This window comes from Amblyomma americanum, chromosome 11, assembly GCF_052857255.1.
Source record: "Amblyomma americanum isolate KBUSLIRL-KWMA chromosome 11, ASM5285725v1, whole genome shotgun sequence".
NCBI lineage: Eukaryota > Metazoa > Arthropoda > Arachnida > Ixodida > Ixodidae > Amblyomma > Amblyomma americanum.
The window spans coordinates 105036911-105062742 of NC_135507.1; the positions used below are offsets into that span (position 1 = coordinate 105036911).

Below are 25832 nucleotides of genomic sequence, written 5' to 3' on the forward strand. Positions count from 1 at the left end.
TTATGCCAAAACATCCTCATGCATCTGTGGAAAGCAGTGCTTATTCGGTTTTATCTTTAATTTATAGGCAGAAGAATGCAATACGTTATATGGTACATTTGAAGCATTATAGAAAGGCAAAAATTTCCCTCTAGATGAAAGGGTGCCTCTGGTTATACTCATGGATATGTTTTTAATCATTTGTAACCCAGTCTAAATTAGCGTAGATACATGGAAAACTGCCTCTTGTCCTTTAGCATGCAGGACCCAATGGTGTTCATACCTTCATATGAAGTTTGTACGTAATTATATTTTACTTGTCAGGCTATAACACTTTTGTAAAATATTTAGAAGGAAAAACTAAAGGTGTAAAACACTCATTGCAGATTATGGTTTGAACCATTTAACATTTAGCTGTTGATTTTTTGTGCATCTGTATAATATTCAGTGTTTGGTAAAGGCTGACGCTCTTGTGTCTTGTCAGAACGCCTGTTGTGCAGAGCTCTAGTTGGTGCCTGGTTAAGGGCATGTGATGGCAGCAACATGGTGTCCTCTGAAAACTTGCAGGCCAGCTGTTATGATGTCTGTGCAATTCCAGTGCATGTTAAAGAACCTCAGGTGGTCGAAATTATCTGGAGCCTTCCACTGCGGGAAGTTGCTTTGGGACATTAAATACCATGAACCAAAACCGAACCAGTGGATGCGCTTGTCGTTGATTGCCAGACAGATGAGATGGCAAGAGGGTGTGGAAGCCATGCCTTTGGTGTTGAATCTATAGTTTTGCATTCCATTGTGCTAGATGCAGTAGATAACCACAGTGTCCTTTTTGGGTGGATGGCACAACTGTGTTTACTTCGCACGAAAAAATCAATTCAGTAACTGGCGTGAATCATGAATTTGATAACATAACTGCATGGTGTCAAAAAAAGGCAAGATAATAGCACTGTATATAACAGCTGTATCTTGCCAGTACTGACCTATGGGGCAGAAATGTGGAGGCTAATGAAAAGGGTTCAGCTTAAGTTAAGGACAACGCAGCGAGCCAAGAGACCGGAAGCGGGCAGAGTGGGTGAGGGAACAAATGCGGGTTAATAACATCCTAGTTGAAATCAAGAGGAAGAAATGGGCTGGGGCAGGGCATGTAATGCGAAGGCAAAATAATAAATTAAAATAAATAATACATAAATTAATTTAAAAAATAAGCGTAGCAGGGGCGGCAGAAGGTTAGGTGGGTGGGTGTTCGTGGGCATACAGTGGGCGCAGCTGGCAAACGGCAGAATTAATTGGAGGGACTTGGCAGAGGCCTTTGGCCTGCAGTGGCTGCAGTCAGGCTGATGGTGATCAGTAGCTCTTCAGACTCCAACTGCATGATTTAGCTTGTGAAATAAGAATCAAGTAACATAACTTATCTATCTTGTGATCATTGACGTTCCTCAGCATAGAGCTTGATTTATCTGATATTCACTTCTCATTTAGCCTAATAAAACAAAAGAATGAACGGGATTTGGATTGTCTTAATACATGCAACTAGAGTGTTATCTTATTGACCTAATTTTTTTTGTTTTTTTCCGCCAGTTCCTTTTCGATGAAACTGCGCAATTAGCTTGCACATTGCGGTAACCTTTGTTTCGTAGTTAATGTGATAACGATACTTAACTGGTCCGGCAGCGCATGATACAAGCCAGTCTTACCGAAATAAAAAAAAAAAACCAAGAGCGCCAACGCTGGGTTACCACTGAAGGGTGGCGGTGGCGCCATCTGTTGTCTGCAGAAGAAAGCGCCAGGGCGAGCGTTGCAAGCCGCCCGAGACCTCTGATGGCGCCACCACCGTCCTTCGGCGGCAATCCTGCGTTGGGTCATGTCTAACATTCTTGGACAAAAATTTTGTATATTGGAAAACTGTAAGGTACTGGTATAGAAATATTTAAAATAATGGTCCATTCTTTCGATATGTAACAAAACATTTCTTTTATCGCTAGCACCGAGCAGTTGAGACTGCCATGCAAGACTAATGGGGAACGCTTTTACCGGTAGCAAAAACGTTGATAGCAAATTCAGTCCTGTCGACGGGATATCTGCGGATATGTTGAGTTTTATAGTGAAACCTTACTATACATGAAAAAAATTAGAGGACGCTCAAGCTTCGCCTTTAAGAGTGCAACGCGACAGCGTGTTGCAGCGCTGTCAGGGAGTCTACGGAACGCCACCGCCCGTTTGGCGTGACGCCTTGACCGTTGGTCAGATCGCTCGGAGTCCCTAGGAGGCCTACAGTCCATCCGCCGCCGTTGAGAGATCGCGAATGGGCTGCAGTGACGCTGCTCCCTGCATTGGCCGTTGCGCATTTCAGATGTGATTGTGTGTTCAGAGGAAAGGAAAGGCGCAGTAACTGTCTCACATATCCATGATACGATTTTTTTTACACAGCCCCCGATATAGGTCGCCGGTTCGAATCCCTGCTCCAACTTTAGTTTCAAGTTTATGCTGCCCGGAACGCTGAATCGTATGACACTGTCCGGAACATTCTGCGGCAAACGGTTGGCATAAGATGTTTTTATACGCAGCCCCCGATTATTTCCGACACGCGGTGCCGACTACGCCGACGGCATTTCGACGGAACGAGCTTTATACGTTATCGCGAAAAAATTGCGCTCATAAACTCTCTCCCGTTGAAAAATGCTTTTGTCCAGAATTGTTGGGTATGTTTGGGTTCGTCCATCTCGGCGCACACGATTACACGCACGGTTTGCGGTACTGATTGCAGGCTTCAAAAGTTAACCCAGTGCGCAGTTTCACCGCAAACGAACCAGCGGTTAAGGCGGAAAACATTTCAAGTCACTGCGATAAATATGCACAACACTGAGCTCTACCACGTGTTCATGCATTCATTCATAGGCGCATAAACTAGTGCATTACTTCACAGAGACTTACAGATCAGTAACATTTAGCTATAACGCGGTGGCTCAGTGGTTATGGCGCTCGACTGCTGACCCGAAAGACGCGGGTTCGATCCCGGCAGCGGCGGTGGAACTTCGATGGAGGCGAAATTCTAGAGGCTCGTGTACTGTGCGATGTCAGTGCACGTTAAAGAACCCCAGGTGGTCGAAATTTCCGGAGACCTTTACTACGGCGTCTCTCATAGCCTGAGTCGCTTTGGGACGTATATGTTAAACCCCCATAAACCATCCCCAATAAACCATAAACCATACTCGTACAGTCCAAAATGAAGCTGTTTCATTATCTCCAATACATATCGCTCTGGTTTCAAATGAAGTTCACATTCTCAACATTATTGAGCTAACCAAATTTAAGTCTAGAATTACTGTATTTCGCTTTGTCTCTGACATTAAGTGCCCAGTTGCAAGGCAACCCAGATTTGAATGTTTGGGTCGAGAGATGACAGCACTTGCTAGCCAAAGCAGGTAAATTATATTTCACTCCGGGTGTGTAAATCCGCCCGTGGTGCGAAACAAGGTATTAGTTTTTCCGCGTACACAAGGTAGAGCTGTTTGCCCGCATGTATACGTCACGCGTTGGTCGCACCAGGAACATCTAGAGGAACCTTGTCCCGTTCTGTTATAGGGCGAGAGGGTTCCTGGAATTCGGTTGTTTTCAAGAATGCGGCAGTAGCGTACCGCGCCAAATTTCTGGCGCACTTATGACACTCGTGAAAACGGGGCAGTGCGCTAGGAAAGTGCGTTGCACTAATCCTCCAGACGGGGTTGAGAAGGGCAAGTCGAGGTTAATCCTCTGTCAGTCGACATGACAGGGAATTAACCTTGGATTAACTGCGACGCCGTGAAAATCTGTTGACGATGGATGGGCGCTGTTGGGCCGCCTTTCAGAAGCAATTCCCGCTTCGTCGAGTTGCCACGCTGATGGGCACGCGGTCTGCGGCCGCGTGCGAGAACGCTTGGTCTACTGTGGTTCTCTAACGTCCTTGGGTCGGGATTTAACAGGATTTAGGGCACTGCTGACATTGGAAGCAGGAAAGGCGGAAGGGGTTGACAGGTGCTGTTGGTAAAATGAAAGCAGCGACGGGGTGTGAGAAGGAAATGCATGCTTCCGAACCTTTCAGTTGCGAAAATGATGAAAAGTGTGTTGTACTAATTTGGATCGAAAATGGTTGCAGCATTGTGGTGAGAGAGTGCGGCCGGTTTCGTAGGCCAAGAAAACCGCTTCCTTGGCGCTACTCCAGACGGTCTCATTGGTGAATACTTTCTTGGGGAAGTCATACTCGGCGAGAGACTTTACTACTATAAGGAGTCCGGGCCAAAGAAAAAAAAATTGGTTGCCGTTTAGGTTTGGTTTGGTGACTCAGGCTATGAGGGACGCCGCAGTGAAGGGATCCGGAAATTTCGATTACCTGGGGCTCTTTAACGAGCACTGACATCGCACACTACACGGGCCTCTAAATTTCGCTTTCATCGAAATTCGACCGCCGCGGCCGGGATCGAACCCGCGTCAGTTTAGCTCAGCTAAGCGTGGTTATTTAAGCGAAAGGTTTTTGTGAAGCAAAAGCTTCACTACGCTAGGTAAATCCGATTTCGCCGTGCGTTGCCGGTTGACCTTCAAGTCAGCCAGAGGTCAAGCGTGGCTATAGGCCTTACCATATGTGATCCACCTTGGTGTCGCACCACTTGACCTTTTCATTCACCGGTAGAGGGCGGTGGGATAGGCCGCAGCGTTCACTGGGTGACCAACCTCTCGCGATCAACCGTCAGTTTAACTGCCACCTGTCAGGGCGGCAGGGTGGGCGCGTTGCCTCTCCAGTGTGCGGAACGCACTCGACAGACTCCAAGCCGCGTCTATTTGCCCGATACACCGCAGCTTTCGCTCTCTAACCAGGTCCAGCAGTAGTTGAACGGAAGCTAATTTTGTTATGCTTGGTTGTGCAGTGGTTTAAACCAGGTTAGGCTCATTTGGAGACAGTTTGGTCACGCATATAAGTGATTAGGCATAATTACTGACCCGAATGTGAGCTGTTTTACCTCTAGCTTTATTGTTGTTTGTTTCCTTTTCGCCTACTTTTGCCCCCCAAAATATCATGCATATGTTACTTATGTATATTCATCTGTATATGTACTTGTGCATACCGCACATACTGTAATTTTTTAGACTATTTTTTTAACGTGTGATGATGTTATGATGACCCCCCCCCCCCCCCCCCATGTAATGCCACCTGGGGCCTTTAGGGTAATAAAATGAAAGGAAATAAAGACGAACACATGTTTTGCATTGCTTAGCATCGTTTATTTTTTTTCAAAGGGACAATCGTCTCTGCGCTAGTTCAAGCAGTCGTCGCGTAGGCCGGAGAATGACCTTCAGCCCAACCACGTTTATCCCTTCCTTACAGCGCCGTTCGGGTGTCCATTGACGTATGTGAGACAGTTACTGCGCCATTTCCTTTCCTCAAAACCTGGTTTTGAAAACCAATCTTCAATTTTCTTCGAAAGCAAAGGAAATGCGCATAGCTGGCTCCTTGGGACAGTGGACAGACACCTCAGTTGCGGCACTTTAACCTACGTGACGGCAGTAACAGATGTACGCTGCATGCGTTGCCATTCACAGCGTTGTCGCAGAAACGCGGCCCTGAACCTGTAGACCGTCGGCGTTCATTGCCGTTGGCGTTGACAACGTTCTAGACTCCGATGATTTTGAGGTAACGAAGGGAGCATAACTGGCTCCCTGGGACAGTGGAGGCCTCAATCGCACTTTCAGGTACGTGGCGGTGGCGAGAGCGAGATGTGGGCTGCATGTATTAGCGCTAACAACGTTGTGGCGTACACGCGGAACTGCAGCAGTAGGCCGCAGCGTTCATTAGACGACCAACCTGTCGCGATCAAACATCAATTTAACTGCCACCTGTCAGGGCGGCAGGGTGGGCGCGTTGCCTATCCAGCCTGCGGAATACACTTACCGTTACAGACTCCAAGCCGCGTCTACTTGCCCTATACACCTCAGCTTTAGCTCTCTAACCAGGTTCAGCAGCAGTTAAGCAACATTTTTATTCCTGATTGACGCGGCATCGCATGCGCAGCGCATGAAAGTGGGTTCTGCATAGGACGCTGGTGCACTTTGGTGCGTTGAGCGGAGCGCGGGGTGTGTTCGATGCGACGCCCGCCGTGGAGAGCGGCAGATGTGTTCCGTCGCTGCGTGGCGGAGAGGAGGAAAAATTCAGGGTGGGGGGTGGGCACTTTGTTGACCTAAAGTGCGGTGAGGCGAAAGCGTTTACCGCGGTGTTGCTGCTTGTATCACTGATGTGTGAAAAATTGAAAATTGGTTTTTCGGGTGAACCCACCGCGGTGGCTCAGTGGTTAGGGCGCTCGACTACTGATCCGGAGTTCCCGAGTTCGAATCCGACCGCGGCGGCTGCGTCTTTATCGAGGAAAAACGCTAAGGCGCCGGTGTGCTGTGCGATGTCAGTGCACGTTAAAGATCCCCAGGTGGTCGAAATTATTCCGGAGCCCACCACTACGGCACCTCATTCTTGCTTTCTTCTTTCGCTCCCTCCATTATCCCTTCCTTACGGCGCGTTTCAGGTGTCCAACGATATATCAGACAGATACTGCGCCATTTCCTTTCCCCCAAAACCAATTATATATTATATTTATTTTGGGTGAAAGAAAATGGTGCAATATCTGTCTCACATCTCGGCGGACACCTGAACCGCGCCGTAAGGGAAGGGATAAAGGAGGGACTGAGAGAAGAAAGGGAGAAAGAGGTGCTGAAGTGGAGGACTATGGAATAATTTCGACCACCTGGGGATCTTTATCGTGCGCTGACATCGCACAGCACACGGGCGCCTTTGCATATCGCCACCATCAAAAAGCGCGGCCACGGTAGTCGGGTTCGAACCCGGGTACCCCGGATCAGTAGCCGAGCGCCCTAACCACTGAACCACCGCGGCGGGTGCAGGCGCGTGCAAACAATGTTTTCTGCGCCCAGTGTTGGTGTAGTAGATGAGAAAGCACTCCAGCCGTGCAACCGCTCTGTACCCCTTGAGATGAGTTGATCGCTCTACCCATAAGGTGGCTGTTTTTGTTTGTTTGTTTTTATTCTTCTGCGCCGGCAGAAACGACTCTCATGAGCTGTGGTCTCGCTGCAATTGGGAAATGTGGTATTTAGTGCACGATTAATTAATTCATTCATACTTTATTTTTCCAGAAAAACTGGACGCCCTCCTGGGCTAAAAGCTAAGTAAGCAGCCTGGCAGGGCCCAGGAGGCCGTTACAATGCACTGTTGCTAAGGGCAAAAATACATACTAGGATTTACAGCAGTACATACCATATACTCAAGAAATGAATAGCAAGGAACACAATAAAAGGCAGTGTCCTCTGGTTGAGAAAGAAAAATAAAAGTTCAGCATACTTCACATGCGTCACAGTAAAACATGAACCGAATATTCAATAGATAGTCATATACAACCACACTTTCAATACTTATGAAAAAAAAAAGCACCATGGTTCATAATTTCACAAAGTACTGACGCAGTTGCTTTGGGGTTATAGTTTCCTGATCTCTGCACATATTAAACGTTAAGGGCAGGTTGTTGGCTAATAATAATTTGTGCAAAAATGTGGGATTTCACAAACATCCGGACATCTTGTGTGCATATTAGAAGTGCTAGAGATGAAAAAAAAATTATTTGATCTCGGTTGAAGAAAAGTAGGCTGCTTGCAGTAATCGATATGTGTTAAGTTACCTACTCTTACGATATTTAAGGAATAAAATGCATACTTTGTAGTGGACATTGGTTCAATATTTGCAATGTAGCGGATAATTATTTTTTCTGTAAAACAAGAAGTTTGTTAAGATTAGTCTGCGTTGTGGTGCACCAAACTAAACAATAGTTTAAATATGAGTTGAACAAGGCGTGATACACCTGAAGTTTAGCTTTACTGGGGAGCAGCCTACGACAAGCCTGCTACGGACGAAAGTTTGTTCCTAATGTAGTTAGTATGTGGATCCCAACTTAAGTTTGCGGAAAAAATATACACCACTGATTTTATGGTCATTAACGACGTCTATATTGTGGAATTCAAAAATAATATGGCGGCTTATTGTAATAGGTTTATTGCGGGCTTGGAATATAATGGCTTTTGTCTTGTTAGGATTTATGTTAATAACATTTTGTTGGGACCATGTGGAAAGCTTTTCTAGGATTTCTTTGCACTTTATTATAAGTCTGTCGTATTGGTCCCAGAGATGATGAGATTCACTGGTCACTGACGATGGTCAAACACAAGCGACGTTTCGGGAGCGCTCCCGAAACGTCATTTGTGTTTGACCATGGTCAGTGACCACTGAATCTCATCAAGCCATGATTCCTGACCAGACGGTATGCCGTCGAACCCTCGACTAGGTCCCAGGGATAAGCATAGTGCTATCGTCAGCATATATGATAAATTGTATTCATGTATCTATGCTCACAATGGCATTTATGTATGTGTTAAATAACAGCGGCCCCGGAATGCTACCTCGCGGGACGCCATGTGTAATTTGTAGGCGAGAAGACATGTACCCGTTTATAGACGCACACTGGGTCCTGCGGTTGAGATAAAATTCAAGCAAGGATAAACTGTTTCCTGGAATACCATAATACTGTAGCTTATTAAAAAGGATGTTGTGACGAAGGCAATCGAATGCCTTGCTGAAATCCACGAAAACAGCAACAGTAAGTATATTCATTTCAGTATTCTGTAAGATATTTTCTTTTAGTGCTAACAAAGGAGATTCTGTTGGCCTACCTTTTCTAAACCCATATGAATGCCTTGCTGAAATCCACGAAAACAGCAACAGTAAGTATATTCATTTCAATATTCTGTAAGATATTTTCTTTTAGTGCTAACAAAGGGGATTCTGTTGGCCTAACTTTTCTAAACGCATATTGTGCATCTGTGATAATTCTTGAAACTTGGTTTTCTTTTCGTGTTTAACCTGTGTGTCCTTTGTATGTGATTTTCTTAAATACGCTTCATGAGACGAAACCCAGACACCTCTCGCTTGCTTATGGCCGGCGGCGGCTCCCCTCGGGCGACGGGACTCTGGGAACCCGAGGGAGAGGGCCAAAGGTTGAGACCAGCAGAGAGCTCTGGAGGGGCGAGGGAAAGGGGCAGAACGAGCGGGGAGCCCCAACGATGAGCATGTAATTTTTCGAGCTCTTGCTCCCCTCCTAACGATCAGTTTGATTGTTTCTTGTTTCTTGCAATAAACGAAGTTACGTAAACGATAAGTCTACTGTCATTAGAAACGGAACTAAATCAGTTAGTTTTCTACAACAATAATGTTTCTTGTGTCGAAAAATTTTGTTATGCGTGTAAACATAATTTTGAACTCCCCTAGAGTAAGGTCCTCCACGTTGTAGTTCGAGCCCAGTCTCCTGACCGCGCTTTCCTTTCCTGGCTTTCGTTGTTACAGCGTCTCCTGCTGTGATGAAGTAAATTATGATTTTAAAGGTTTAAGGCAGGCTGCATGCATATAGCCGGATATGCAGTGAAGCTTCGCACACATTTAGGACCGCCGCACAGAATTCCTCCGCGACAAAACAGTAGTCAGTTGTCAAAACGTTTCTTGTTACGTAAACAAGCTAACCGCAAGAGAAAAATTATAAGCCCTAAAATTTTGATGCCTCTGGTTTGTTTGATAAAGTGAAACATTAAAAGCTGATTTCTCTTACTATTGTGATTGGTTACCGGTGGAATACAGGACTCCCATTGCTGCCACCTGCTGTTTTCGTCAGCCCTCAGCTTCGGCCCGAATAGCAAAGTAGGTTGTAACTTCTTATAAATGCTTTGTACGGTCTCGCCACACACACGCGCGCTCTTTCGCTCGCACGCACACACACACACGCACACACACGTTTTTACGCAGCAGATGAAGCTTTCAGCAAACCCTATACTCCGTTTCATACTTAGCTGTCTACGCAGCCAAGGCTACGGTGCCTGTTTGCGATCCTCGTCCGCATCATAATATAGTGCGTCAAAAATAAAAATAGAAATGAATTGACAAGCAAAGTGAGCAGTAGTTGATATTATAGTAGACCGATGGAAGTGTTTTATTTTGGAAATAGATTGATTTTTCTTTTATGTTTTCCAGAACCGAGTGACGCAGATTTTTCGTTTTCTCAGGCGCCGGCTGTATCAGGTTTTCGCAGCTGAGCCGGCAGGTCTGTTTGTGAAAATGGCGTCGCTGTCACCTGCTCGCTTGTTTTCTTCCCCCGCTTCGACTTCGAAAACATCTCCTGTTCGCCTCTTTTCCAAGGTGAAGTCTCCAAAGTTTTCTAAAGACTGCAAGGCGGTGATAGTTAATGTCTACGCAAGCATAAGGAAGCTCCACCCCAAGAAGACTGTGCGTGACGTTCTCGCAATTGTGGGCGAGATGACCGGAGTGAGCCCTCGGACAGTTGTGAGGTTTAAGAAAGAAGGTCTTTCTGGCGGAGTAAAATAATTGAAGCCACACTGAATTCTATCACCCCACAATTAATGATTCATTGTGTGCAGCATGCGAAAAAATCCGTGAACACCGAAAAACAGCGCCTCTCAGCACGTCCGTTGCCAAACTCTCCCTTCACTTTCGTTTCCCTGCGGAAAAAGTTAACAGCACGCTTCTTATTAAAGAAGTCATTTCATTTTGATAACAAAAAAGGCCACTTATATATGGCTCGCATTTAGACTTTCTATCTAGAGATTCGCCGAAAAAAGATAAAAAAAAGAACAAACCTACGCTGAGGATCGAACCTGGGCCCCCTCACAAAATGAACAAACATGCCCGCGCTTCGTACCACTCAGCCATGACGCGAGGCGGAGTGACACATTTTGTTAGTTTTTTTTGACGGACTACTTCCATACCTTTGGCTGTGTAGACAGCTATGTATGAAACGGAGTATAGCCACAAAACGGAACCCGAAGAACATAACACCGATGTAGGGCCTGTTTTCGAGTCTCATGCAGACCCGAGCTGGGTGTCATACACGGACGAAATCGCGAAAGCGATGTTTATGCAGCCTAATAGAGGGGCGCTTTGCTTTCGCGCAGCAGTTTATGGTGCAGGGTTTTCTGCTTATTGCGCGCGGGCACCCGGTTGTGGCTCTTTCGCGCATGTATGTGCTCGCGTCGTTAAACGTTCGCATACATGGCACAGCAGCGCGTGCATGCGTGCCGACTCGGGCTTTGTCTGAATATCGTGCTCAGCTTTCCACGCCTGCGCTCCACATCCCTGGCCGCATTTGCAGGACGTTGCGCGTTGCCCGGCTCGCATCGCTGTCAAGAGGCCATCGAGGAACTTGCGAGGGCATTTTGTGATGCTGTGGAGAAGGCAATTGGGGAGGGCGGGGAAGAAGGGGGCGAGTGACGGCGATATGAATGTCGTGCGTGCCGAAGCACGTTTTACTGTCTGCGGGGGTTCGCAGGGCTCTCTTCTTAGTTGTCTTGCGGAGCAAATCCGTCCGACGACGTCTACTGTCGTCGTAGTTTAATCCGCACTCCAGTTTTTTGCCACGCTGTGTCGGCTACGTCAGCGGCTGCAGTACTTGCCTTCGGACGAAATGCGTGCATTGTTGTGTGATGAACGCAAATTTTGCGCGGCGTACCCCACTAGGGAGGCTGAAGTGCGTGTATCATTTGTGGCTGCTGGGTTCGATTCCCAGTGCCGCCTAGTACCCTCCGGTTTATGGGTAGAAGGTTTCCCTCGGCCTGGTGCTCGGGGAAAAAGGCCTTGGACCCGCCTCGCTTTATTCGCTCTTTCCGCATTATCTCTCTGGTACAGTGCGGTCAAATCGGCTTCAACGGGAGTAGAGGTGGGGCTGTCAGAGCGCCAAGTTAGTAACACGATGCAGAACAGGCATATGTAAAATAAAACTTGAAATAGTTACCTCCTGGAGGCTGACATCAGGCAGGGTCCGTTAACGCCTTCAGAGAGCGCTCCTCGCTCTGTCCAGTTTGTCACATATAGCTCCCTATAGAAACTATTATATTATGGTTTTAAAATGTCAAGAGCATGGTAGTGACTGAGATGAGAATGCTTGAGGTATGTGTGGACTGATGAGGAAGGATCTGAGTAGGGAATTGCCATGCGAGGGAGCCAAGTTGCGGCAGTCAGGGCTCCGCTTGTTTGGTCATGTGACGAGGAGGTGCGAAGAATTCGTCGAAAGGTAAGGGTGTTAGAGATGGGCCCTGAAGGGAAGAGGCCGCAGGGACGACTAAAGAGGAATTAGAGGGAATTTTAACGCGTCAGGTTTAAGGGCCCCGTGTCGCAGAAAATCCGGTGTCGTCGGCGGCGTTGGCCGTGAGCGAAAAATCCCAGAAGCGCGCACGTAGCGCCATCAGGCGGCGCCCCCTAAAACCACTCCCTCTTCCTCCTCGCAATGTACCCCACTGCCCCAACAGATTGCGCGCGACGGCAGCGCCTCCTAGGGTGCCTCGATGCCCGCACTTCCGCTTTCAGGGTGCGGACACCGAGTCTTTTCGGCGCCATCTTGGTTCTTTCCAATTCGGAGGCGCAGGGCGTGCAGATTAACTATCGGGCAGAAAGAAAGGGGCGCGGGCGTTTGAGGGCGATACCACCGTTATTTAAATGCAAATTTTCTGCTTTACCATCTATTGAGCATTTTGTTTGCATAAACTGTTCAGTTCCAGAGTGGTTGTGGCGACACTTTTCGCGTGCATCACAACCTGATGTTGGCAAGATTTGCATCTGAGGTTACCCCTTTTTATTTACTCATTTCACTCGTACACGTCATACAAACATTACTGGAATTGCACACTTGGATGAAATTTATTGTTTGCAGTACGTTCGTAACAATTTTGTTTCTTATTGTGTGTTTCCGGTCAGATTTATAAAACTAGGAGAAAAATGAGGAGACGCCGCGTAAGTTCGCCGAAAGCAGCTCACGTGCTAACGGAAGAGCAAAAAATGCACTAAAAACAGTCTTCAACAATCAAACACATTTTATTTGTAAAATAATCACTCACTTCACGTTATGAGGTCTCAACTAGGTTATAAGGCTGAAATGTAATTGCCTTACTGGAGGCTCGTACCTGCTACAGTCTTGCTAGCGTAACACTCAGCTGGCTTTTCTGCAGTGTTAAGCCATCGCAGATCTGAAGCCTTGTGGACACAAAGCGCTGAAGAAGTTTTTCGATCACATCTTTGTGCTGACAACATGGGTTTTCTGGCAAGGTTACATTGTTTGCAATAATTTCCTTCAGTGCTTTCAATGGTGTTCTTAGATGGCTCAGATCTTGAGCTTCAGCAAAGGACTTGAAAGCGCTCTCGCATTTAAAAACAAAGTCCAGCACTTGTCTGCTTGCATATATTAAATTCCTGCCACCTTTAACATATTCCTTTAGTTGAGTAAGGTGGTGTTCCGGTCCAGGTTCTTCTGCCACTAGCATGCTCATGCATACAGAGCAGTGTTCCACAGTGCGGACAATTGGTTTTAACAAGAAGCCCGCCAAGTGGGCGAGCACATCTTCCTCAAGAGAAGACACTTCCTCTAAGTCAAGAACGAAGTCTCTTCTCTCATCGCTCTCTTCCGACTGGATGATACTTTGAAACTGTTTAATTTCTGGTGAGAGCAAATCGACAAGGTAGGTGCTGTCATCGATTGTGTATCCAGACGCTTTCGGTACCTTGAGGAACTGGCTCACCGACACTATTCTTAGTGCGTTTTTCAAATCGTAAGCACTCGGTACTGGACTCATCATTCGTACTACAGAGAACAGGTTTTCAAGGCAGTCTTGAGCGAGCCTTCTAGTCAGCACAAATGTGTACCCACGCTCGTTAATAAGAACAGCATGTAGTTTCATTACCACTTCCGTTGACATCGACGCCAGACTGGCATGGCTTCCATACACCCTTGACGCCAATGTTGAGACCCCTGATCACATCTGAAGCAAGACTCAGAGTTGATATGGCTTGCTTGTATTTTGCGTCATCGAGATGGCTCAAAGCAACTACGGGATGGCGAGCTGTCATGAGCGTGTACCATTGAAAGATAAGCTCTAAGAACCATGCTGTTGTTTCAGCTTCAGGAGGAAGCATTTTTTTTTCAATCCAGAACCGAATGACTGGTGGTACCTCTCTGAAAAACTGTACGGCAATGCCAACCTTCATTTTCGTGAAGTGGCCATTTGATATGTGAACATCACTAAGGTTTGAGGCCACCTGTAGCTGGTCATCTCGCTGCAGCTCAATCACACGTTCAACATGCTGTATCGAAACATGAGCACTTGGTAATCCATACTTGGATACAATGTCATCACTAAGGCGCATAGTGTCCTTTCGCACAAGGTGCCCTCTTAGGTTTTTGAGGACATGCGCAGGGTCCGGCATAAAGTGAAGTTCCTTTTGTTCATCACAAGGGTGTGGTACACTGCATGTAGTCACTGAATTGCGTGAACAGGAGAGATTTAAAGTCCGCCACATGGCACGGTTTGACGAACCCATATCACAGGTTACACATAACACACGCAGCGATATTTGTGTGCAGAGACTTATCAAGTGGAACACGAAGTCTTTCAGCATGTCTCCAGAAACATACGCCCCGGTGAAGTGGTAGGCGATCACCTGCTTCCATCGGGTGTTCATTCCACCAACCATAAAGACAAGTGCATGGTTAGCAGGTTGGTCACTCTCTGGAAGCGTTGTCGTTCCAAGGAATGCATCACTGCCACGGTCATGTTCGAGTCCCCTTCTTATTTCCATTTCGTCCAAAAATAAAACACAGTCCTTCTCAATGTCTGTCATTGCTGCAACCTTTGTTTCCATGATGTCAAATATCTCTTTAAGGACACCAGGTTGAAATGAAAGATGTTGAAGCCGCCTACAAAGAGTTCTTCTAGAAGGCAAAGGATTGCCCTGCTCTAACAAAACGTCATAGCCTGTTGAGCCACAGGCAAACTTGAGCTGGAGAGCCTTCTTCACAGTCTCGGCACTCCACACGCACCCCTTTCTGTTCCGCTTATGCAAGGCAGACTTCTGATCCTCATTTAGAAACTTCATGTTTGAAGTCAAAGCAGACATGTTTTCTTGAAGACGCTTTGTTCGTTTTGCTTCTTTCTTTAGTTTCTTGGAACGTAACAGCTGCTCATTGAGTGCAGTATTCTTCTTTTGCAAGTCCTGCAATTTCTTGATCAGCTCGCTTGGTTGCAGAGAAAAGACATCAGCGGACTCCGTCACTGTCTTGCACTGCTCAGCAATATCGGAGTCACTACTGTCACAATCCCCTTGTGCAATAGACGAACTCTCTGAAGCATCGACGACAAGGGTCGTGGGCAGCGTTCGCTGACACGGAGGCTTTCTATGCCTGGGCCAAGCTGCAAAAGTGAAAATTACAAATATCAATAATTATGAAAATTCTGTATATCTAAAACCACCTAGATTAAGCTTCGAAGCTTGTGTGCAGTTAGTGCAGCCTCAGTATCTACTACACAAACAAGTGGCGAAAAAATGAGGACAACACCTTTGAGAAAAAAGTCGTAACCAATGGGAGCAATAAGTTCATAAAAAACAACAATGAATCCACCCTGAAAGCAGACGGCCCACAGAGCTTGTTACCCATGAGAGCCACGTGATTAAGGAACTGGCAATGACAACACAATAAGTGCATGTCATGGGAAGCACAAGACCCCTGCTGCTAATAATTTGTAATACTTTTGACCTAATTAAGGATTCAATAATCAGTGAGTCCAATAGAGTAATCAAATATACGCACGCATATTACAAACACGCGTGTAAGTTCCGCCGATCTTCTACATAATGAGCAATACATGCAACGCAACATATGCACACTCCTTGAGCAAAGCTTAAACGAGTGCAGTCTGCGGAAAACAAACACGAAAAATTCGCGCGACTGCAAACTTTAGAAGATTTTTCACAATAGCAAAAGATAAAAAAACAACAAATTCATGTTTACGTACGCCTAAAATCGAAGAGAGTAGGCAAGGCGTTCCATTTGAGCAGCCGTCGTCCATCCAGACGATTTAATTCATATTGATCCTGCCCAAAGTGGAGCTGTAAGAATGAAAAAAGAAGCACAGCATGTCATTGAAAGATGAGGTGGCAAGCAGAATCGTAAGGTACTTTCTTCACACACACCCGAGTCGACGAATAAATAAACCCCTCATGCCTATCGAGATCAATGCACGAACTCGGAAACGAACCAAGTTTATAAGCGCCCCAATACTTCTAGATAGAAAAAAAATGCGCAGTTCACACGTCTAGAATAAACCTACGCCGTTGCAACGAGTCAAACACGGCGATCGCACCATACTGCAGCGTAATCACTACAAAAGGCACGCCAACATATGCATGCTGCTGTATTGAGATGATGAAAAGCAATAGAAAATGACATTATTCATAATCACAAAATCATGAGCCTTACCTCGCATATCTTAGTTGTATCCGTCGGTTCCGAGCCACCACGTTTTACTTGCGCTGCCCATTTCTTTCTTCGTTCAGCATCGCGGGGGAAACGAAATACCCGCTGCCCTTTTGCGCTCGATCCAGTGCACAGAGGGACACAACAGCCCGTCATGTTTCGTTAACATCCCAAGAGACCACATAAAACACGAGCTCTCGCACCGCAACACCACAAAGACAGCAAATAGAACGCGACGCGCTTCCGTTCAGCTCGACGGCCGGCGGGAAAGAACCAACATGGCGCAGAGGCGGCGCGGAGTGCTACAAAGGGTGTCCGCACCCTGAAAAGCGGCGCTGGCATCGAGGCACCCTAGCGCCTCCCGCCATGGCCTCCTGTATTTTATCTGTGCCTGCCGGATCAAGGAGCGAACAAAGGGGACGCGCCGTCACTGCAGTTGCGCGGCGCCGCCACTCATCGTGGTGGGGGCGCCACTCACGTCGGGGTGCTGCGCATGCAGTTTCAGCGGCGAATTGGTGGTCGCGCGCCGCTTGTGAGGCAGGTTGCGCATTTTTCTGTGCATTTTCTCAGCGTCCGCGAATAATTCATGTTCCACACAGGATGCTTCTTGCCAGGAACGTGTACTGAAGGGTGCATGCATGAATGTCCACAATAAACAGCACATGCTTAAGCAATCTACTTGCTCTTCGCACATATAAAAAGCATCATTTTAGGTCCCCAAGCACTGCGTGCACGTCAGACAGAAAAATCAAACTTCTTTTTACGCCTAAGCAAAACAAGAAACAAATTTATTCCCAGCATGGAAAGGAAATACAGTGAAACATCAGTTCACAACTTGACATATTTTCTTGACACTGGCTTCTGGAAGAAAGTTTTGTAGATGTCACTCTTGTCAGTGGCAGCAAAGGCATAGTTCACGAGTAGCGGCTTTATGAATCTTGAGCACACCAACTTAGCGACATCATGGTGGTGCTGGGTGTTGGGGCAGTGAAGAAGGCCAGACTTTGAAACAGCTGGTACAGCTGCATCTAAGAGCGTTTGTAGAGGTTTGTGAAGCGTTGGGCATTTTTGAAGTGCTGTCTGGACAAATATCCGCAGGGTCTCTAGGACATGAAGCAGGTTGTCTGAAGGGTACAACAATCCACCTCTGTCCTGGTGAAAAGTAAACATCTGAAGTGGCTGTTTAGTCAAAGGTTTGGTGATGATCGCACTGCAGCTATCACATTCCATACGCTCTTTAACTACACGGGCAATATATCCACCAACATAAACCGTTGCTGACACTTGCAATGTTGCAAACTTTGCCACATTTGGCCGCCTGAGATCTTCTAGTACATTTACAGCTTGCTTTGGAAGCTCAGCTGAGCTCTTCGACACCTGTGGAGTTTCAAGCAAAAAAAACCCCTTGGATGGTCCAGGCTCTTCAGCGCAAAGGACGTTACTGTCCTGCGACACAGCTGCGATGCCCGTCTTCAAAACTTTTTCGAGCCCCGAGATCGCAGAACGGACATCCAACTGGTCATTGCAACCGACCGACCGCCTGAGTGTCCCAAACAATGACTCGATGGGATCACTGCTAAACTTCCTTGTTAGCACAAAACCGAACTTTTCTCTCGTGAGAAGGAAGCGGACACAATGAACAGTGGAGTATGTCGTGAGCAGCAGCGCTTCATATGTTTCAGTCGTAAGGAATCCACGAGGAGATGATGTATTTCTCTTCAATTCCTCCATGTACAAGGGAAACGTAACTTCTAGACACTCGAGGCGATCATCATCGGGGCTGTCGTAGTGCCTCACATCCGGAAAGCACTGCTGGAAAGGTTGCACGGTGTTACTTGTGTCATGCAAAATGAACCATCGATATACATTTCTCATAAAGGTTATTGTCGGTCCTGCAGCAGCAAAAGCAGGATGGCAGCTATGGCCTGCTTGCTTCACGAGAACTTTGAGTGCTGAAGTAACATTTGTAGAGAATACTTCCACTGCCCTCTTAACATTCATTTTCTCAGTATTGTTTGGATAGACATGTTTCCTGCTCAATTTCCTTACTGGCTTGACCATCCATGCTTTCTGCATTTCATACAGTTTATTTAGGTGGGATGAAGACACCTCACCAGCTTTGCCGAGGTCTCGTGACAGAAACTGGGACCGCACATTTTTCATTATGTGGCAGTAATCAAAGCTTAGGAAAACTTCTCGGTCGGGATTGCACGGGTGTTGAATTCTGTAGGTCAAAAACCCACCGCAGAGCTCTTTCATTGCACTTACGTTGACTTTATGATTATCTGTACCAAGCGTACTACACGGAACCCTATTTCTTCTACTTCTTTCATTACATAGAGAAGCAACTTTGATAGCTGATAGCCACTTAGCCCTTTCGTAAAAAAGTATGAAACGGGAATCTTATAAGTAGTGCTGAGCCCGTTTATGATAAAGCATAGCAAGGAGTTTGCCAAAACAAGCTCACTGTCAGGTGCACTTGCTGTGCCCATGTCGACTTGACCGACAAAGCAATCTCGCTGCTTATTATACTCAAGCTTGGGCTTTATCCGCATCTCATCTACTATTAGTGAGCAGGTTCTAGATTGGGATGCATCCAGCTTTTCTAATTCAGCCTTCAGTCTTGCTTGCACTAGGTGGTTGACACCTGTCTCGCCCGAGCTGCTCCCAAGGTAATTCAGAAGGGTGCTTCTGCTAGGTAGCTTCAGTAGCATTTCCCTCCTTGTGTGCTCGTAAGCTTTTGTTGACAGGTGGCGTAGTACGATGCAGTGGCGCACTACGTCTTCAGTCCAAGTTGTTTTTTTTCGGCGAAAGTTCACAATTTGATCCAATAAAAACACAGCTGAAATATGCTTCTCTTCAGCCTGCTCCCGAATGTACTGCAGATCACTAAAATTGCAATCATTTTTCATTTTTTCAAGCTCTGCTTTGTACTGGTCAACTGTACGTCGAAGCTTTTCAACCTGCTTTTTCAGATCCCTTTCTCTGCGTTTCCATCTTGTTCTTTCAGTTGCAAGTAGGCTAGATACTCCAACATTCACTTGCGTTGCTTGGTGTGAAACCTTTGCATGTGTGCTATTTGAAGCCTCCTGTGGTTCCTTTTCATTTTCAGGTTTTGCCTGTTCATCTCTTTCTGGATAAGCCGACGGGCTGGCCTCTTGACAATTGTCCTCTGACATTTCTGCATCTGTGCCATCCTGCAACTTCTGCCGCTTTGTAGCCGGCTCAGGTTCCTTTTCTTTCGTTTTCGGAAACGCCCTTTTCTTGATGCTTTCTGCATTCCTTTCTTGAAACTGCCTTGGCTTCATGTATGAAGGGTATTCCGGAAACAAGGAGGGCACTACACCTTTCTTGAGACGGCGCCGCTTGCCCTCCGCAAAGTCGGTTTCCTGGAAGGGCCGGCTACATACTCTTGAATAATTCGAAGTAGTGTTCGGCACCCAGTTGTCCCTCCGTATGGCTTTCAACCACTGCTCCCGTAGCGCCATGTCCGCCGGAATCTCGTGGAAAGAGATGCCTGGAATCTTCCTTTTCCCATCTGAGCGGCAACGCGGCACACAGCAGTATGCCATCAAGTCCTGCAAGGCAGTGGTCAGCGGTTTAACAATGCGCTTCGATATTACAGTCGTATGCTTAAAAAGTTCAGTGCAACCACACAAATTCGTCGAGCGCGAGCGCAAAAACAAAACTAAGAGATGTCAGTCTGAGAAAATGCGCCCACAAATATTCGAATTAAACACACAGTAAGCCAAAGACAGATATAGGACTTTATGCAGGCTACAAATAACATTATTGCTATCACAAAAAAAAAATTCTTGGCTCACCGTTAGAAGGGAACAAGTGGTTCAGCATGCGTTGAGCGTCGCCGATTTTCGGTCCCTAAAGAACGAAGTCAGCGTCTAAGCAGTGCTGTCACAACAACGAACGCCAGCAAGCTTTAGTTTTTTTGCACGTGCGCGCCAAAGGAACTGAATTTCCAGTGTACACGGATCAAAATACGCGCATATGCGACTGACCGACAGCGCGGTGCAGCCGCGGAATACGAATGCAGACGAATGCTCGACCCCGACGTGACTAGCGCCACCACTCGTCATTCAGTAGCGTAACCAACCGCGGTGCGCCGACGGCCGCGGAGGGCGCATTCGGCAGGCGCAGAAAAAATAGAGGAGGCTATGCCCCAGGCCACCCGGCTCCCGGAGCCGCGACTCCCAGAGTCGAAAAAGACAGTAGAGAAAATATATACAGAAACTCGGACCACCCACGCGGCTTCCGTACTCACTCGCTTCGGGCTCGGCGACTCCGCGGGCGCTAGGCCTCGCGCTCCCTCGATGCGGACCAAGTGATTCTCACGAAGAAACTCCAGGGAAAAAAATGTGCTGAGCATGTCTAAAGGTTCAAACATGCTGCAGCGCAATACACCTCGCACTCAAGAAAGCATGCCGCAGGTCCTAGCGATCAAAATTCACTCTAGACCTAGCACTTGTCAAGTCCGGACAAAGAGCGTTCCTCGAACCGAACCGACAGTCGTCCAATGTTCCAAGAGCAGGCCCCACGTTGGGCGCCAGATGTGGGGGTTTGAATGGGGAGATAAGTACGTTCTCTCCACTCAATCGCGGCTGACACGGTTCAAAGCCGCCCGGACCCCACCCCGTGATCGCGTACGCTACCGAGCGCTCGCCGACCACGGCGGGCCTTGCTCTGGGGGAACAAAGGAACGACACATTGGCTGACACAAACAGGCATTTATTGCTACAGAAACAATAACGCCAGCTAGCAACAAGGTACGCTAATGAATCGAGGACGTCCGACTCACCAGCAAGGTTCTGAGCGAATGTTCGCCCGCGCTAGGGCAAGGGATATATAATCCGAAGGCCGGACGGGACGAGTACGGGAGCCTGTCTCCCCGTCGCTTCCTCGCCCCGCCGGCGAAGAGCGGAGCCGCGAGCGACGCGTCCGCTCGCGCCGATGATCCCAGCCGAAGCGCCTCTCCCGCGCGCGGGCTTTGGCAGTCTCCGCGCAGCGATGCTGGCGCCCTCTCTTGCCAGTTAATGTAACTCACAAGGGAATGCGCTCAGCCTCGAGGTGTGACCGCCGCTGCACGGTGCCTCGCGGGAAAGCAAACTCAGGGGGCTGCAGGGCAGGTCCCCACAATGTGGTCCACTATGGAGTCCCACCACTCGACCTTTGACGTTTCGATTCGCCGGTAGAGGGCAGTAGAATAGGCCGCAGCGTTCATTGGGTGACCAACCTGTCGCGATCAACTAGTAACTGCCACCTGCTAGGGTGGCAGGGTGAAATCGGTTTTTGGTAGTACGCGTTGCCTATCCATTGTGCGGAATGCACTGAACGTTACAGATTCCAAGCCGCATCTACAGTTGCCCGATTTTTCGCTCTCTTACCAGGTTCAGCAGTAGTTAAACCGCAGCTGCTTTTTTAGCTCTTTTTTTGCCCATTCTACTCTTTTTAGGGTACCACAGTGGGCGCATGGAGCAGGACCATGCGTGCCTTTATAACCCGCCCACAGCTGCCGTGGCACAGTACCGAACTATGGTCAAGCACACGCACCTCTCGTCCTTTATGGCAAGCACGAGTGCTCGCCCTATGGCTTTCTCTGTCGGATATGCTCGATGAGAAACCGCACAGCGAAAGCCACGCCGTTCGCTACGCGCTTGGCATGACGATCGGAGGGGCTCGTTGCCCACGGAAAACGACTCGTGCCGTCCAATGTAGGTGCTGGTGTACCGACAAGTGCGTTGAAGGCTTGTCTTTCAAGAACTGCCGGGGCATGGGGGAGGCTCTGGGGTTTGAGCAGTTTTGGGCGAGGTTGGCCAGGAGAGGTGTTTGTGGGGACAGCTGCCGTTTCCGTCGGGCCGTTGGCCTCCGTGTAGTGGCTGGGTTCATATACGGATAGTAAACTCTGCCTTATCTTTTTGTCGGAACTGCCATCCTCGTGTAGAATCCAGCATGCATTATGCCAGGGTTTTGCCGCTCGTGTTGTCTTCGAGCAGCGTCGCTGCAAGTCTCTTGTGTCTTCTCGGTTGAGTTTTCCGCTTTCCCAGCGTGGCCGCCTGTTTTGTAAGGCTGTTTTCTTTTACAACGATAGCTGTATTGATCGGATTTTGTGAAAAGCCGTTGTCCGTGTTTTCTGTGGTCGCTTGCCGCCAGTGCGTTGCACTGTGTACACGATACCAAATTTTTTCTGTTCTTGGCGTTCCCGTATACTGTGTGTTTCACCTGAGACGATACACAATTTTTAAAAATAGGCTTTTTGAGTTAGAAGAGCGCTTTTTTGGTGTAGTAATATCAATGGTGCAGTACATCAGAATACAGTTAAGACGTGCTAACTAGCAGGCTGGTTAACAAATATTGAATAGTTAACTTTTTACCTATTACCGTTAGACTCCTTAATTATTGGGAGGCGTGTAGCCCAGCGTAAGCAATATGCATATCAATTTTTAGGATTCGGAAAGCGCAGTTACCCGAGGCGCTGTGCCTCAACAAATTCTGGATTGCGCCAAAATACATGTGCTTTAGGGGAGCTTGCTGGCAAAGCAACCTCTCCAGTGAAGATAACTAATCGAAATAGCCAAAATTTGTTGGGCCGAGGGTAACTGCGTTTTCGGACTTCTAAAACTGATATGGATATTACTTACAATGGGCTATACACGTCTCCCGGTAACTAAGGAGCCTAGCATTAATAGGTAAAAAGTTAGCTATTCAATATTAGATAACCAGCCTGCTACGTAGCACTTAGCTGCATTGTGATCTACTGTCACCTGACAGCCTTGTCCTGTGTAGGTTCTCCTTGTGTCCCTCGTCTTCTTTCGGCTGGTAAAAATTATTCTTCGGCATGCCATACCAACTCGCCCACCATTCAGCCTTGCTGACAGTGCTATGCCAAAGAAAGCGCTCTTCTAACTAAAAAAACCTCTTTTTCAAGATAGTTTACATTCTTAGGGAAAGCACCCTGCATAGTGCGCTTTCTCGTCGGTCAGGCCTCCTTGCCACTTTGTGTGTGTGTGTATATGCGCGTGGGCAGCCTCGATTGCCGGAGGGACAGCTGCGAGCCAGTCAGGACCCGTTCGTACTTGCCCAAATAATATCAGCACACCTCCGGGGTTTTCGTGGACATCGTAGGTCGGCGAAGGCAACAACTCTTTTTTTTTCCCCCCTTTATCGCAGAGCATGTCTCCGAGTGCGGACGAGAGTGCCGACATCGACGCCTACGTGGATGACGGATGCAGCCGCCAGCTGAGTGAGTCGTCACGCCTCTGCTGAATGCGTTGTGGCTTGCACGGACACGGATAATCAGTTCTCAACTATCGTTGAGCTTGCAGATGCAAATGCCTGAGACTGAGGTCGTCGGTTTAAGGGACGAATTGTGACCAGGCGACCCACTCAGCCACTTCCAACGCGACCGCTTTTCTTTCCGAGTCGCACTGGGCGCAGGTCTGCAGCTTCCAGCGAGCAGTTGAACAGAAACGCGAAGCGGAATTAAAATAGGGCGAGCGAGCGTTGAAACCAGATAGGCTTCTGATCGAGTGTCTTTTCTCTGTGCTCTGTGTATGTAATTGTGGCATGCGTAGAGCGGTGCACATATCTCAGTGAAGCGCTTAAAAAGCGGGCTTGAAGTACCTCGAATGGCTTAGATGTGTGAAAGGTTGAAGCGCCAACTTGTGAGTACCCGCACCTGAAAGTGCAGCTCTCCGACACCGAGTCTCCGGCGGCGACTGCTTGAACGTGCCCGTTTAACAGGAGTGTAGTAGTAATCGCCTGTTCGAATCGTATTCGTTGCTAATGGGGCACCGAGCTTCAAGGAGACGCAGCTCTGGAGGGCACGGGAAACACCACCTGGGTGTCCTCACCTTGTTTCTCCCCCAGTCTGTTCTGCACTGCGTATTACGTATTTATCGGTCCGGGTTCTTAAAGAATTCTCCTATTGGTCTATTCGGGCTGAAACACCGACCGCAAGGCTTGCGCTTTTTGATAAGCTAACATCGGAACATGGCTGTATTGGCCGGATCAGATTGCGCAGCCTGCAAAAATTACTGCTGCGCTCGCCTAGACGAAAATTCTGCCGCAGCCGACTGCAGTTTTTTTTTTTTGCCTATTCCGGACAATCCAGGCGAATACCGATCTTAAACTGCTTAAAAAAAAACGCAGACCGTTATAAGCTACCTTGTGATTAGTGTTCCGGCCCGTATAGGTGATTAGTTTGAGCGGGATAATTTTTACAACCCGGACAGTTAAGTACGGAACACGCGGTAGTGTGAGACCGGAAGGCACTCCCGTAAAGAAGGAAAAAGCTCACTTTCTTTGCCGCTTGGAAAGTGGGGATGCACGGAGCGGTGACTGTGCCTGAGTGCAATACAGCCCAGGAAAAAATGCTTATTCACAACCCTGGGAATACACTAACAGTTTGCTGATATCGTCGGATTAGTCGGATCAATGAAAAGCGCTGTTGCACAGTTCTTTTTCTGACAAATGCTCACAGATGTACTCGTCTTTAGCATTGGCAAGTGTTTCGAATATGTGAAGGTTATGACCATTGTTCGGTACTAAGCGAAACCGAAACGGTGCTGGGAGAAAGCTGAAATCGTTGGGATGTACAGGGTGTTTCATATCAGGCTGTCAGCAGTTTATGAAAAGTTTTTTGAGTTAGAAGAGCTCTTTTTTTTTTCGGCGTGGCGTTGTTAGCGGTGTAGCGCATCAGTATATAATTAAGACGTGGAGACTGATTAACTAACTAAATAGTTAACTTTCTAAACTATTGCTGTTTGGTTCTTATTCCTTTAATTTCCTCCTCACACTCCATTCGCTATCGCTGTGCGTTATACTGCTATGTGCCGTAGCTGATGACTCCGGAATAATTTCGACTATCTGGGGATCTTTAACTCCTCAAAATTACTTTGTCGCATAGCACAATGCCCGTCAAAGATCCCCAGGTAGTTGAAATTATTCCGGAGTCCTCCGCTACGGCACATCTTTCTCTCTTCTTTCACTCCCACCTCCCTCCCTTCCATCATGGCGCATTTGAGATGTCCAGCAAAAGCGTGACAGTTACTGCGTCTTTCATGATAGCCATTCTTCTTTATGCTCGGCGTTCGCTCTCTTTCATCCTCTGCTGTGCTCCTCGTACGCTATACTCCGGGCTACGAGGCCGACGCCGCTCAGCCTACGACCGGGCGACTAAGCGGTGACTAACAGCACCCCGCTTCTGACGCGCCCGCGAGCACCCGTGTGCTGGCGCCGATATCTCGCACGGGCAGGTCTCGGCGCCTCGCCTAGGTTCGCTGGCGTCTCCTGCCGTGCGCATGCGCAGTCCGGTTAAGGTGTACGCCAAGAGCGCCGACGCCGGGCACGTACGCCCAGGAAGCGCCCCTGGAGTTAGCTCTAGATTTAGGGTTGGGCTCTAAAAATGTAGACTTAAGGGTGAAAGAGAGGGAGGGTTGTCCAACGCCTCACTCCTTGTGC

The 25832-nt window shown here is 47.7% G+C and overlaps 1 protein-coding gene across 3 annotated transcripts in view; it reads left to right on the plus strand.

Moving 5' to 3' along the window:
- Positions 1 to 25832, plus strand: part of LOC144110212 (E3 ubiquitin-protein ligase Rnf220-like) — a 92314-nt gene that overhangs the window by 3377 nt on the left and 63105 nt on the right. For all 3 annotated transcript variants that reach the window (XM_077643049.1, XM_077643047.1, XM_077643048.1), the window contains exon 2: positions 23541 to 23613. In XM_077643049.1, the coding sequence (XP_077499175.1) occupies positions 23541 to 23613 (73 nt within the window). The remainder of the gene's footprint in view (positions 1 to 23540; positions 23614 to 25832) is intronic.